Here is a 15,150-nt window from a genome sequence, read left to right on the forward strand (position 1 = left end):
CAAACTTGTATCTCACTGATGACAGGAGACTAGCAAAGTAAGAATTTCATTGTATGGTATGACTACCCAATTTACCATGCTTATGACAGACAAATCTTGAATACACAGAGCCAGGAAGAAAAAAAATAAGGCATAGAAGTCATGGTTGTGTTTCTATGCCATTAGTTCACAACAAAGTGCTGATTAGCCTCTTCATTTTGGAATTTTTTGTAGAACTTATACTTTTCCCATCCCCTTCATATCAGTTGATATACTTCTACATTATAGTAAGAATGAAAATGGTTTGAACATTTTCCACTGTGCAGCATGCTTTCTATGCATGTTTATCTGGGATTTTCTATGGTGAGTTGTAATGAGGATATAGTACATTCTAAGTGATATGATGTGTTACTGAACACTCAAGGATTACTATACTATGTCAGTTTCTTTATGTTGTAGTGAAAGTGAAATCATAAACACATGAACACTTGCTTTATTCTGATAAACACAAACATCTTACAGAGTATTAACATAATTTTTAAAATCACTTTAAATTAGGTGAAACTCCAATATCCAATGTGAAAATATCAGTGAGGCCAAGCCGCTCATCCATGAGCAGGAAGGCAAGCACAGCGCTGAAGACCGTCGTAGTAGCCCGCCACATGATATTGCCATTGCTGAGTGGCACAATGGTGAAAGAGGTATACGCACATGTGATGGAGATGACATTACACACACCATAGAAGAAGATCTGTAGTCTGTAACCACTAAGACCAAATGGTGCCTCCTGGTAGTAGATTACAGCCACAACTAACAGCACCTGGATGACCGAACGTATGAAGAGCAGCTCCAGCGAAGGAACTCTGGAGCGGTCAGAGGCCAGCTGTGTGATAAAAGCCACACAGCCATGGGCCAGTGCTGCTCCAAACAAGGCAGCCATTGTCAACTGTGAGGTGAACACAGATGCCTCACCAAATCTCTGCAGCTGACCTCCAACCCCCTTGCCTTTCTGCCCTCCACTGGGTTTTGACTGACCTTCCACGGCTGCAAAAATGTCCTTGATTTGTTTACTTTCAGTCAGCCACTTTCGATCTGATGTCTCATCAACAAATGATCTGAAATCCTCGAAAGACGGAGCATCTTCATATCCATTGTCATCAGGCTTGGGCAAATCGGTGGAGTATTTTACTGTCACTGTGTTTGGATGGATTTTTACTTTTTTCTTTGAACCAAGCAGATGTTTCGTTGCAGACTCATCCATCTTCTTCCTCCAGCTGTAAAATTTTGCTCACGATGAGCAAAATTTGGGGAGGCAGGATTTCCACTTTCGTCATTTAATCAGTTTCCTCCCATCTAGTAGATGATAATGAGATCTGTATGTGTAATCTGATATTTCAGAAAATGTATTTAGAAGCACACATTCTATTTAGAAAAATAACTTGTCTTTTTATATTTTTGCTTCACACAACCAGCCATTTGTTACCACAGATTATTTACCCACAGAATGTGTTTTTTTTCCCCTTTGGTAAACCACTTGTATCATAAACCTGTTCTTGGAATTATGCAGACCTGACCCAATTACATGGATTCACTGTATATGATTTCTGTAAAGCTTCAGTGTGAAAACATGTGTTGTAAAAAGAGCTATATAAATACATTTGAATTGAATTAAATGTTTTTCCTTCTCTATAAGAGATTACTGGAGGCTCCTTAAAAATAAATGCAGTCTCTGCATTATCTTGGAAGATTCTGAAATGCTGAAATATAGTTTTAGCCCCTGTTTTGTTTGTATACTGAAAGTGAGCACCAAAGAAAATCTTGTTGTCTTTACAGTAGATACAGTAGAATATGAACACATTCATATTACATCAAAGTTGCTGTTCCACTATTTCAACTTAGAAGACACAGACGCAGTGGAGCTTGTTTGACCGGGAGAGTATTAGGCTGTGTTTGCCTGTCAGCCACATAACAGACATTGTTGACAGTGTAGAAGTAGGTCTACCTCTTTTGGGATTTTTGAATTGCACCTACACTTGAAAGGGATTGAGGTGTTTGTATAGACTGTTATGCTACTGTCCTTTTTGCAGACAATAAGATCTATAGCTAGTTGTTAGGAAAATCATCAGGGATTGCTTTGTCTTTGTTCAATTTTCTGGTGTATTTTCTGAGCTCAGGGAGAGCACTCAAGAAGAGACACGCAATTGTCAGGTCTTAGAATTTATTTCTATTTAGAGTTTATTTTCAAACCTACTTGTCCTTAACAAGTATTGTGGTTACAAAAGTAAAAAATAACTGACATGTCATTCAGATCTCACATAGCATGGCAGGTAGTAAATCAAACCATGACTAAATGATCTCCATCATGGCCTTAGTTACAGTAAAACACTACCCTGCAGTGGCCGCATGATCATGTCATTAGCACGTCCAGTCATACATATTATCACAAAAAGGGTCATTGCCATTACCCTTCCAACACACACAATGTTTAGGTAATTTATCAATAAAAGTTAAAGATATGAAGACCCCGTTTTTATTTATCACATTTTATTTCTTCACAGATTTTACTTATCTTTCTATAAGCAAAACAGGAAAAGAAAAAAAACAAACAAACAGGCCAGTACTATATACAATTCTCTAGGTCTGTATTCTATTACAGAGCCATGGGGAAACACCACCTTGGCAACACTGAAACCAAAAGAGAGACCGCAATCAGGATTCACTTTGTCTTGGTTCAGTCAGTCAGCCTCCTGGAGTGGTGCAAGAGACTTGAGCTCAAGGAGACCACTCAAAAACAGACACACATGCAGCTGTTAGGTCTTAGAATGATATAAGGATGTTTTCACACCTGCATTAATCCAGTTAAATTAGAGTGTGGCTCATTTTTAGTACCTTCTTCCTGAATTTAATTTCTTGCTCCTGCCCCAGGTCTGACCAATAAGCAGAGAGAATATTCTCACATAGTTTGTTGTGATGCATTTTTGGTGCACTTAGATTATTCCTTGTGTGAAAAAAACAAGGGTAAAACATTCAGTTTACAAAACTCATTAACTGATTTGGAAAGAGCAAATGAACTATAGGTGTGAAAATGCCCTACGTTTATTTTCACACCTGCAATATTGTATTATGTTTGGCAAGCATTGTGGTTACAAAAGTCAAAATAACTGACCCATCACACTCAAAGAGGATGTGTGGAGCTGTCAGGTTTATAAGAAATAGTTCCACTTAAAGGTCAGCATAAAGGATGCAGAGAAAAAATGCTGATGATATTTCCATGAACACAAAGCAGAAGCATACTTGCTCAAACCATTCTTAACCATTCAATAGTTTATTGAACACTTGTATTAACACTTTCATATCCTAAAATTAGATGTGTAACAAAAATAGGATTATTATTCCTATTTCCACTTTTATTTAATTTACAAAAAATTCTGCTTGCTTAACAAATACAGATACTAATGGGACGGTGGCGGCACAGACAGAGTGAGAGGCGAGAGAAGAGCAAGAGTCTTTATTATTCATAACCACATACACAAAAAGTAAAAGTTGACAATGCAGCAGTAAAGAGTGCAAAGGATCAGTCACTGGCGATAGAAGTGACTGTCAATATGCAGTGCACATTCTAGCTTATAAAGGGGAAAACAAAAGAGGAGTGTGTGTGTGTTTGTTTGTTTGTTTGTGTGTGTGTATGTGTGTGTGTGTGTGTGTGTTAGTGAAAGTAGGTAAGTCCCTCCTGCTGGGTGGCCTGTGTACCGTGACAAGTAGACTCTTTACAAATCCCTGACACAGTTAAAAATCTACCTTTTATATTTTTTGCTATATAATTCTATTCATTGTTCTTATTATCATTTGATTATAGTTATTTCAACTGAAGAGGTTAATGTATATTTCAATTACATTTAGTTTAAATTATTCATTAATCTCAAAGAACCCATATTTAATACTGACAAGCATTTAAAGCATTTACTGGAGAGAGTTGTTTACCTCTAGTCCCCTCCTCCCCAGAATCAATACTCACATGGGTTGCCAGGTTGAGACACTGAACCTACACATATGAGCCCAAGATGATGGCAACATTAAACTATGACAATGGAAAGTCCTAAACTGTAAGTTGACCAGCTAATGTATATGCTTGCAGTGTTTTATAAATTATTACCCTGTCAAACTCAGGCATCTCTTTGGGTCTAGTAAATTGGAAGCTCTGTAAAATTTTCTTGAACCCAAATATGGTAATTATGTTCTCAGCTTCCTTTGAATGGCTGGCTGGTATCACTAATTGATTCCACACTTTGCTGACAGAGCAGCAGTGCTTAAATAACAAAGAAAAAATAAAAACAATGTAGATAAATGAATGCAGAGCTGCAGTTGAGCAAACCTTAACCACTTCACCAGTCCTTATAACATCTGTTTTCACTAAATGCTTTCAAGTGTAGTTTGATGTTAGAGATAAGGGATAAGGAGCACTACACTTGCATTATGTTTATATGTGATTGCACATGCTTCTTGAGTCCTTTAGGAAGCAGAACATAACTATTCCACCTCCCAAAAAGAGTGCTTGGCATTATTAAGGCCCAGGGGTGGACTGGCCATTGTAAGTACCAGTACAATTCCCAGTACAATTCCCAGTGGGCTTTGTTCTCTTTGTTTGGGCCACTGAGATATGCAGATTCAGACAAATGCTTGAAAATGCAGAACTTGTTTGGGTGCCAGAGTGAGGAACCGTATGGCTGAAGTACAGAAAAAGTATGCTCATAGCCTTTATTTTATTAGACAGCTTGGTAGTTCCGAATTCACACTACAAAATATTAGCCTTGATTTTCATGTAGAGTACAAACCACAATGAACTGTGATCTGAACAATTTCAATTTGTGGTCTGTCCATGCTAGTTAGTTCAGTGAGTTCAATAGTCCACAAAACAGGATTTCAGTCTAGTCAAGTAAGCTCAAAGTTGAGGAGCATCCAATAGGAATGTCCCTCAACTTCTATGTTGGCCAGTATTGAAATTGGGCTTAAGTTATTTGGCTAAACTGAGAAATCCTGCTTTGTTGAATAGCCCCCTGGTTGTCAGTTATTGTTGATGTTATTGTTGTTGTTTAATGTTGTAATTTAGTATTTTAATTTACTCCAAATGATACTGTGTTATATTTCATGTTTCACTTTGTTTCTCTTGTTTAGTTAAGTTTTTATATGTTCTCTGACATCATTTCCCTGTATGCATGTAAGACTCTTCTGAGCAACACTTACTTCTCACTCCTTCTATACCACCTTCATAGTTTAGTTTGGCACCATTTGCATTCTAGATTTTGTGTTTTCTGTTTTGAAGAATGATTGTGATACTTATACCATGGTACTAATATTTTTTCTCAATAAATGAGCAACATCATTAATTGTGTAGTGAAATGCTGATTATAGCCATTCAGTCATTTAATCAAGTTCTGTAGGGTTTGTGAATATCCCAAAAAAAGTTGATAAACCTTGGAAATTTTCAATAAAGCTAAGTGCATTAGCTGATGTGATTGTGCATCTGTTGTGGTAGCGAGATTCTGGATTGTCATTAACTATGTTTAAAATAAGGTTGGGTACAGTAATGGAAAGCAGCACACCTGACGGATACTATACTCTAGTGGGAGAGTCGAAGCTCAGCTATTTCAGCATAACATCACCCATTGGCCCCACTACGAGGGATGTGCTGCTAGAGTTGAGGGATTGTTAACTTTGCCTAAAGCCCATTTTTGCCATGCAGCAGCACTCTGTGTCTTATATTTTCGTAAGTTATTCAATGTAACCTTTTATGGTGGTATGAGCAGATACTTTCTCTTTCGCTCACCTCCTCAGTGGGCAGGCACAGTGCGTTCCCAGCATCATCTAATTGAAACTGAAAGTTTGACTGAACTTCATAACATTAACTAAACTAGCAACTGAGCAGAATATAGGCTAACAAAGGCTCACTTGTCTAATATAATGATATGTTAATAATTTTCAAAGCCAACCAAAGACACCAACAATCTCTGCAACTTTTCTTCAGGCATTGTTATTGCCTGTAATTGTTAAAACTTGGAGAATGATTAAATTGTTAATTGTTAGTTAATCAGTCAGGGATGGGTCAAAAAGGACAGGGAATCCTGATACTGCAATAATACATTTTCCCTCCATACTCCACTGGAACATTTGAAAATGAATGTTAACTTATAATGGATCCATTGTAGTTGCAAGCTAAGCTCACGGAGCAAGAAGGTACCATCTCTGAATTATCCCAACAGAATGTACCATTCAGAGACTCACTAGCAGTCAGCAATCATCTCCTTCTGAAGAAAGATTTTCAAGAGTGGCCGTGTTTAATCCAGCTGTTGTACCTGTTGCATTTCAGAAGCTTTTTCAAATCTCGTAGATTCTGTCACAGCTGGAAGTTTTTAGACTCCAGAATAGTCACTTTGCTGGGGATACAATTTCCAGATTTTTATTTATTAAAAAAATTGAAAACCATGTATCGTTTCCTTTTCACTTCACAATTACTTGTTACTTTGTGTTCATTTATCACATAAAATCCCAATAAAATACATTTAAGTTTGTAGGTGTTACAAAAAAATGTGAAAAGTTCAAGGGGTATGAATACTTTCAAGGCCATGTACATACCTGGCTCAAAGAACAAGAAGGCTGATGCACTTTCTTGCTTGTATGAAAAGGAGGAAAGACTAGAGATCAGAGAACATCTTGCCAGAACACTGTTTCCTGGCTCCCATATGATGGGCTTTTCAGCAAGAGTTAGAGGAATCTCTGTGCAAGGATCCTGGCCCAGTGGAAAGCCCCCAGGGAGACAATATGTACCCACAGTTCTGAGAGGTGATGTTGTGAGATGGGCACAAATGTCATTGTGTATGGCATTGTGTATATAATCATAATATACATATATTGTACATACATTGCTAATATATTTTGTACATACATAGAGTATATATATTTATCTTGCATATATACATTTTTCTCTATGCACCCCTTTTTCCTTTCCTCAGTTTCGACAGAGCACTCTCCACCATTTCACTGCGAGTTATACTGTGTATGACTATGTATGTGACGAATAAACCGAACTTGAACTTGAACTTGAACTTGTATGGGACACCCAGGGATTATGCGTACAACCAACCTGCTCTCTAAGAAGTATTGGTGGGAGTCCCTGGCTGATGACATTGTCATGTCCTGTCCAATATGCACTCAAATCTGCACTCTGTGCTCTCACTACTGACGAGCTCCATCCCTTGCATGTTCCCAAGTGTCCCTGGTCTCATCTCCCTGTGGATTTCATAATGGACCTACCTGTCTCAGAGGGTAACCGTGATCATGGTGGTGGTAGACAGGTTTTCCAAGATGTGCTGACTGATTCCTTTCCCTCTCTCCCTACAGCCTGTGACGTCGGCGGGTAGATGGAAGCGAGAGGCAGGTCAGCTGAGAGTTAATCTTTATTCTTTATTTCCCATCGGAAATCCACAATGGGAACACGGAATCTCAAATACAAAGAGTGGAGGGGCTAGTCCTCCTCTAGATAATCACTTATGCGTGGCTTGTCTTGACATAATAGGCCAGCTAATGTGCAGCTCTGTCTCCTCGGATCTGAGAGTAGAAATAGAGTAGGGAGTGAATGGGAAATAGATGAAAGCAATAAGTAATCAGGGGATTGTAAACGGGGCAGGTGCGAAGTGAAGTCCCTAGCAGGGGTGGGCGTGTCTCCCCTGCTAACTGGCTGACCAACCCTGACACAGCCAAGGTGACCATTGACAACATTTACTTTTGTTTTCAAAGTTTTCAGTTTACCTGAAGACATAGTGTCTGATAGAGGATCCCAATTTACTTCTCAGTATTGGAGACAATTCTGCAAGAATCTTAATATCATTGCCAGTCTTTCCTCAGGTCATCATCCTCAGTCCAACAGGGAGGCAGAGAGGACAAACTAGGAATTGGGATGCTTCCTCCAGCAATACAGTACAACTCACACCGAATGGTCTCAATACCTTCCTTAGGCAGAATATGTTCACAATTCACTCAAGCACTCATCCACACAACTAACTCCCTTTCAGCGTGTTTATTGTTTTCAGCCAGCCTTCTTCCAATGGGACACTCCTACTGACCTGCCTGTACTGGATTACTGGTTCAACAACAGTGCCAAGACCTGGGAGGCGGCACATGTTCAAAGAAGCTCTGCCATCCGCTTACAACTGATATTTGCGAACCACTGCCATCGTCCTGCACATATGTTTTGTCTGGGTCAGAGAGTATGGGTGTCCACTTGTAACATGAAATTGGGGTCCTCTTGCTGCAAATTAAGCCCCTCTTACATCGATCCTTTTAAGGTACTCAGGTGGGTCAACCCGGTTTCCTATCGTGTGCAGCTCCCTTCACATTATTGCATCAATCTAACATTTTATGTCTCATTGCTAAAACTTGTTTATTATAGCCCTTTCTCTGCAGATTCTACCGGTTACTTCTGCTACTCTGGATGTAGATGGCCAGCCTGCCTATTTAGTGTGTGAGTTCCTGCAGGCATCAGGGTGTACTACAGTACATGATCAATTGTGGTCCGAGAGGCCGGGGCCAGCCAAGGGGGGAATCGGTCTCGGTCTTCTAGAGCCACCCGTCAGATGGGGAGGGGGTTCTGTGACGGTTTTGACCCAGCCCACCAGTCTTAGCACACCCAGGCCTAGATCACCCTCACCTGAGTACTAATAGGCAACACCTGTTTATATCAATCTGCTTCCTTTATAGCCTCCTATTCTCCTAGTCCACTTTGCAAAGTAATGCTCTCCTAGTATGCATACCATTCTCTTCCCCTGTTCTTTTTCCTGGCTACCGAACTCAGCTTCCTTCCTAGACTACGCCTCGCTTCTAGCCCTTCAGATCACTCTGGACTCTGCCTATCGGTTCGGACCTTGGATTTGACTGATGACTCTGCATTGCGATCTCCCGGTTACTGACACCGATCCCACCAACTCCTCACACAGCCCCCACCTGTTTGTTGATTCTAATAAACTCTCCCACAATTGGATCCATATCTACCTGTGTCCTAGTGTTCATAACAACTATAAACAATCGTTATCGCTAAACCAGAAGCTCAAACACAAAAGTAACAAGATTGCCGCACCCATTTGTTTCCTTGTTGCACAGGGTGAATGATTCCAGCATCCCTATATTTATTACTTACAACTTGAGCTGGTGAACTGATGAATGCCTTTTCAGGAGTTTGACACATAAGAAAACATATCAGCTATTTTCCCTTTTTATGTAATTGGTTATTTTGATTCTGTACATTAAAGTTACATTATACATGTAAAGTTGAGTGGTAAGGAGGCGGACGCATGTGCTGAGAGGAGCAAGATTTAATAGAGGCAAATCCAAAATCAGAGTCATTTATACGGTCCAGGGTCACAGAGCCAACACGGAGAGTACGAGGAAACATTACAAAACAAAAACACACAAAGGCAAACTAGGGAAGCAGGCTATAACTAAGGCAAGGAAACACTCAGGACTAGGAAACACGAAGGCTAAGATAAACACACAGTCAAGGAATACAAAGAAACAACTTTCAAACAGTTAAACAAACAATGAAACAATGAACAGCCATGACCAAGGCTCACAACAGGGTTTAAATACATGAACTCGAAACAAGGGCTAGGTGTACGCAATCAATGTGAGGACAAAACGAAACTATGGAATGGAACTAAACACATGACAAGGAAAACATGGAACATGGAAGAGACTGATCATGACAATACATTTAAATACCAAAAGATACTTTTACACGTCTTTCATTGTGGCACTTAAAAATAATACTTACAATAATGTTGTTTTTATTTTGTAAAATGTAGTCTATAACCAGTATCAAAATCAATTCATGGCAGTGTTTTTTTCCATGTGAGCATGCATTTACATTTTAAAACATTGACTAAAAATGGATGAAATGTGTGAACCTCACACTTCTAGAGAATCTATCCACTACAGTAAGGATTGTAATATTACCTTCGGAACAAGGGAGGTCAGTGATGAAATCCAAGTCGATGTGAGACCAAGATCTTTCAGTCATGAGTTTTCTTGCAGTGACAGGCTTAGGAGTCTTGCTCTGGCTGCAGATAGAACATGGTGAAACATATCGGTCAATGTCACTTGTCATACATCAATACCGGTTAGCCAGGAGCTGACGAGTACATTTCTCCCCCGGATGGCCCGTAGCGAGGGAGGAATGAGCCCAGGTTATCAAACGGTCCCGACAAGAGGCAGGTGTGTAACGTTTGCCTGCCAGACATTCTGTTTGGGTGACAGTACTTTGTGTGGCTTGTTTGAGCTCTTCATCTATTTCCCTTCGTATAGATGCCAGGTGCACCCAGGTAGGTAAGATGGTTTCTTTATCGCCTGATCTCTCCTCATTCTCCCCTACATGAATATGGGACAGGGCATCAGCTTTCATATTGCGAGTTCCTTGATGATACATAACCTTGAAGTTAAACCTTGAAAAGAATAACGTCCAACAGGCTTGACCGGGGTTCAGTTGTTTAACCGCATGCATATATTCCAGATTCCGATGGTCAGTGATAACTAAAAATGGATGGTTAGCCCCCTCTAGCCAATGCCTCCGCTCCTCCAAGGCTAGTTTAATGGCCAACAGTTCACGTTCTCCTATACTATAGTTTTGCTCCGCTGGGGATAGTTTTCGGGAGTAATACGCCATCGGATATAGTTTGGTTTCATTATGACTCAGAGAGTACAGCTTCTACACGGATGTTTGAAGCTTCTACTACAAACGGGATTGTCAGATCAGGGTGTTTAAGGATGGGAGAAGTGGTGAAGGCCTTTAATCAGATGAATGCCTTCTCAGCCACTTGATTCCAACCAAGCTTGCTTGATGCTCCTTTAAGGAGAGATTTGAGGGGGCCGATATAACTGCTAAAGTTTCTGATGAAGCGGCAATAAAAGTTTGCAAAACCTAGGAAGCTCTGGAGCCTCTTGATCGTAGTAGGTACTGGCCAATGGAGGATGGCTTCAATCTTTTTGTCATCCGTTGTGATTACCCCATGGTTGTCTACATATCCCAGGAAAGTAGTAGAAGTAGTAGTATGGAACTCGCATTTCTCCCCTTCACATAAAGTCCATTCTCAAGAAGAGTCTTCAGCACAGATCTCACATATCATACGTGGGTCCGAAGATCAGGTGAGTGGATGAGGATGTCATATATGCAATCACAAATCTCCCGATTTCTTCTCGAAGGACGATAAAGGCTTGAAACACAGACGGGGCTACACTGAGACCATATGGCATCACTTTGTACTCAGTAACCCCTAGTGGTAACGAAGGCAGTCTTTCACTCATCTCCCTTCTTGATACGTATATGGTTGTAAGCACTATGGAGGTCTAATTTGGTGAAGAATTTGCCTCTCGTAGCTGTGCCAAGGCGACAGGGATGAGCGGTAGCCAGTATGCATATTTCTTGGAGATCTGATTTAGATTATGGTAATTGATGCAGAAGCGAAGGCCACCACCCCTCTTCTTTACAAAGAAGAAGCCTGTTGCCAGGGGGGAAGTGGAAGGCTGAATGAAGCCTTGCCGAAGTGTCTCTTCTATATGCTGCTCCATGGCTTTCTCCTCCCCTTGGGAGAGAGGATAGATGCAGGCCTTGGGTAATACAGCTCCCTCCAGGAGTTCGATGGAGCAATCATAGGAAAGGTGAGGGGGTAACATGGTAACTTTCTTTTTACTGAATATGCTAGCGAGGTCCTGATATTCTTGAGCAGGGGAAAAGGCTTGGTCGTCAGCAGGACTCTCTATCATTGTTTAATCACGGGTAAGGTCAAACAGTCCTTCTGACATTGAGCCAACCACTGAGTTCTCATTTTGGGGCCATGATATACTTGGGTTATGTTGTTCAAGCCAAGGTAGGTCCAGAATAACTGGGAATGATGAGTCTTTTAGGACAAGAAACGAGATGAGTTCGGAGTGTAGTGCGCTGGTGGTGAGTTTTACAGGTGCAGTGTGGAGAGATATGGAACCAGCTCGTATGGGTGATCTATCCAGAGCAGCCAGGCGAAGGGTCTTGGCTAAAGGCTCTACTGGGATATCCAATTATTGCACCAGATGGGCATGTATGAAGTTGCCCTCTGCCCCAGAGTCAACTAGGGCTGTAAAAATAGAGGACGGAGTGTGAGATCCAACATAGACAGGCAATATAAATGACTTAGCTATCATCCTCAGCTTAGGCAAGACCATTACCTGAGTTTGTGGTGTGGGAGTCATGCCTCCTCTATGACTCCTCTATGCCTCTATGATGACACTGCCTGACAAGATGACCTGATGAACCACAGTATAGAAACAGACCCTCTTGGAACCAGCGCTGCCTCTCCTCCTCAGTTAAGTGAGAGGAATCACATTGTATTGGCTCCACCATGTGTTCTTGTCTAGGCTCTGATCTGGGATGTACATACTGATCTACATACTGGGATGGGGGTAGGTGGAGCGAGTACTACTGGTTCTCCGTGGTCTTTGTTCCTGAGGATAACGATCTGGGCAGATGGCAAGAGCAATGAATTGATCCAAATTGATCTTATCGTCCCAGCAAGCTAGCTCATACAATACCTCCGAATTAAGACCATTTCAAAAAGTGACCATTAAAGCTGCATTGTTTCACCCGCTACCAGCAGCTACAGTGCGGAACTCACGTGTATAATCAGCTACGGAATGGTTGCCTTGGTGTAGTTTAGTGAGCAATTCCCCACATGCTCTTCCTTCATGTGGTTGATCAAAAAAAGCCTTAAATTGAACGATAAACTCCTCAAATTATGATTTTTGTACACTCTCCAAGATTGCAGTAGCCCAATCTAGTGCCTTCTCTGACAGACGAGAGGTAAGGAACGAAATCTTTTCTTGGCTAGAACTGGGTGGAATACTATTGAAATATATAGAGCATTGTAGTAGGAAACCCCGACATCTTTCAGGGGAGCCATCGTATTTCTCGGGTTTACTCACGGGGAAGGAAGGTTGAGTACTGATGGCAGCAGCAGCAACGGATACTGGTGCTGGGGTGAACCGGGTAGAGGTAGTCATCATTTGTAGCCTGGAGGTAAGTTCTCTGAGACACTGCCCAAGTTCAGACATTTGTGTCTATTGATCCACCTGTTGTTTGGCGATCGTGTCCATTGACCGCATGAAGCCCTCAAGCACCTGCTGGTGTTGGTTGAGTAACTGACCCTGGTTCGTAAGAGCCTCCTTCAAGGCTTCCGAATCTGCTGTCTGCATGTAAGCAAAGTATTCTGTGACAAGCCAGGCAGAATCAAACGCTTGCGGATATAAAACAGGAACTTTATTAGTGTACAATTCAGTGGTAGCAGAATAATCTAGGGTCAAAACCAAAAGAGCATAGTAAAGGGAAATCCAAATCATAGAGATAAAACAGTCCGTGTCAAAACCAGAAGAGCAATCCAAAAAACCAGGCTGTAAATCCAAAAAATGGGCAGGCAAAAGTTGACAACGTGGAATACAAAATCAGGGTATGGTAACACAGGAAGATAATCAAAAATAATACTTGGTATGCTTAGAGAATCTAGAGGCAATACTTTACAATGTCTGAGAGTTTGAGACATCAAATAATGTAATTCTAAGTGTAAGTGATTTAAAAAAAAAACAACAACACTTTTTTTGGCCTATGTTTCCTTGTAGACATCATAATTGGCCAGTCACCCAAGCCTACTGTGCGTGCTCTTCATCAGACAAATTGTACAGTCCAACCTGCAGCATGTGTGTGATTGAAACAAGGCAGACACACTATATGATTTGATAGTGTGTGGGGCTTGGTGTGCCAGTTATAGCATCTCCAAAATTATTCTCATTCTGGGCTTTTCATCTCTAAGTATTTTAAGGGTTTAAAGAAAATGCCAAAGGAGAATGGCAAGAATTTTGCAAGCAAATAGATAAACCACAACCAGGCGAACCACAACCAGATTTACACTGGTCATCTCAGAAAACTACTTTTCAGACTTTTCAGTCCTAAACTGGCTAGATTAACCAAAGACCATGTCAGGTACTGTTTTCAGAAACAAGGAACAAGAATACCAGTGTGCGGTAGGCACATTAAAATCAAAACCAAAATGATGAAAAGTTGACTGGTCAGACAAATTGAGGTTCCATCATGTTGAAAAAAGGACCAGAATTTGACACAAGCAACATCAATCCATGATCCCATTGTGTTTACTGGCAGTACAGGCCAGTGGAGACAATGTTATGGTGTGAGTAAGGTTTTATAACATGTTAGGCTTTCTGATACCTACTGAAGAATTTGTAATTGTTGCTAATAATAATAATAATAATAATAATAATAATAATAATAACAATCTAATTGATCGAACAATTGCTTATCTAATTGTTGTTGAAGCTCCTAATGGATGCATGATAACGCACCAAATATTTCCAAGCACATGACTGCAAGTTTGTCATTGCTTCCAGTAGAGTCCCTGGATCATAACCAAACTGGGCCAGTGTAATGTAATCTTAAAGGTATGATGCAAGGGGGAACAGGACGCGGAGTCACAGAAAACAAACGTTTTAATATGTAAACAAAAATGAAACAAAAACAATGGTATAAAAACAGTGAATGAAGCACGGATGTAAACAGGGGTTTAAATACATGTACAAATGAGGCGGTTAACAAGGGGCAGGTGCAACACATAACATGCTATCAAGGTAAGTGTGGAAACATGTGAATGCTGTACATGAGGAACATGGGGACACAAATGCAAAGACAATGGCAACAATAACCTAACATTGAGCCATGTGGTGGGGACGTACCACGTGGACCAGGGTTGTGGGGAGTGTACCGTGACAAAAGGGTTATTCTCGGCTAAATGCAACTCAATTTTAAAGGGATATTCTTGGTTAAACATAACTTAATCTCTATTTACTGCAAATGTAGTGAACTGTGTATTGCACCAATCAAATACTTAGAATACAACACTTAGAATACAACAACCTATTTCAGGTATGTCTTATGAAAGGATTGGCTATTCTCGCTATGCTGGCTATGGATAACCATCGATTATTCCGATGCTATATATTTTAAAGCAATTCGCTTCTTAATATTTACAATTTCTGATTATATTTAGACAACTGATCGGACACATAGCCTTGTTCTCTAGGTTTGGTCATCTT

At 40.6% G+C, this 15,150-nt stretch overlaps 1 protein-coding gene across 1 annotated transcript; it reads right to left on the reverse strand.

Moving 5' to 3' along the window:
• Positions 1-523: 523 nt before the first annotated feature.
• On the reverse strand, positions 524-1,243 carry slc35g2a (solute carrier family 35 member G2a). The gene has a single exon (XM_027008576.2). It carries the CDS (start codon positions 1,238-1,240, stop codon positions 524-526), a length of 717 nt encoding a protein of 238 aa, XP_026864377.2. The 5' UTR covers positions 1,241-1,243.
• Between the last annotated feature and the right edge of the window lie 13,907 nt (positions 1,244-15,150).

This window comes from Electrophorus electricus, chromosome 17 (genome assembly GCF_041902795.1).
Source record: "Electrophorus electricus isolate QZ-2024a chromosome 17, ASM4190279v1, whole genome shotgun sequence".
NCBI lineage: Eukaryota > Metazoa > Chordata > Actinopteri > Gymnotiformes > Gymnotidae > Electrophorus > Electrophorus electricus.

Coding starts and splice junctions, on each gene's coding strand:
- slc35g2a (XM_027008576.2), bottom strand. CDS start 1,240: ATGGATGAGTCTGCAACGAAACATCTGCTTGGTTCAAAGAAAAAAGTA.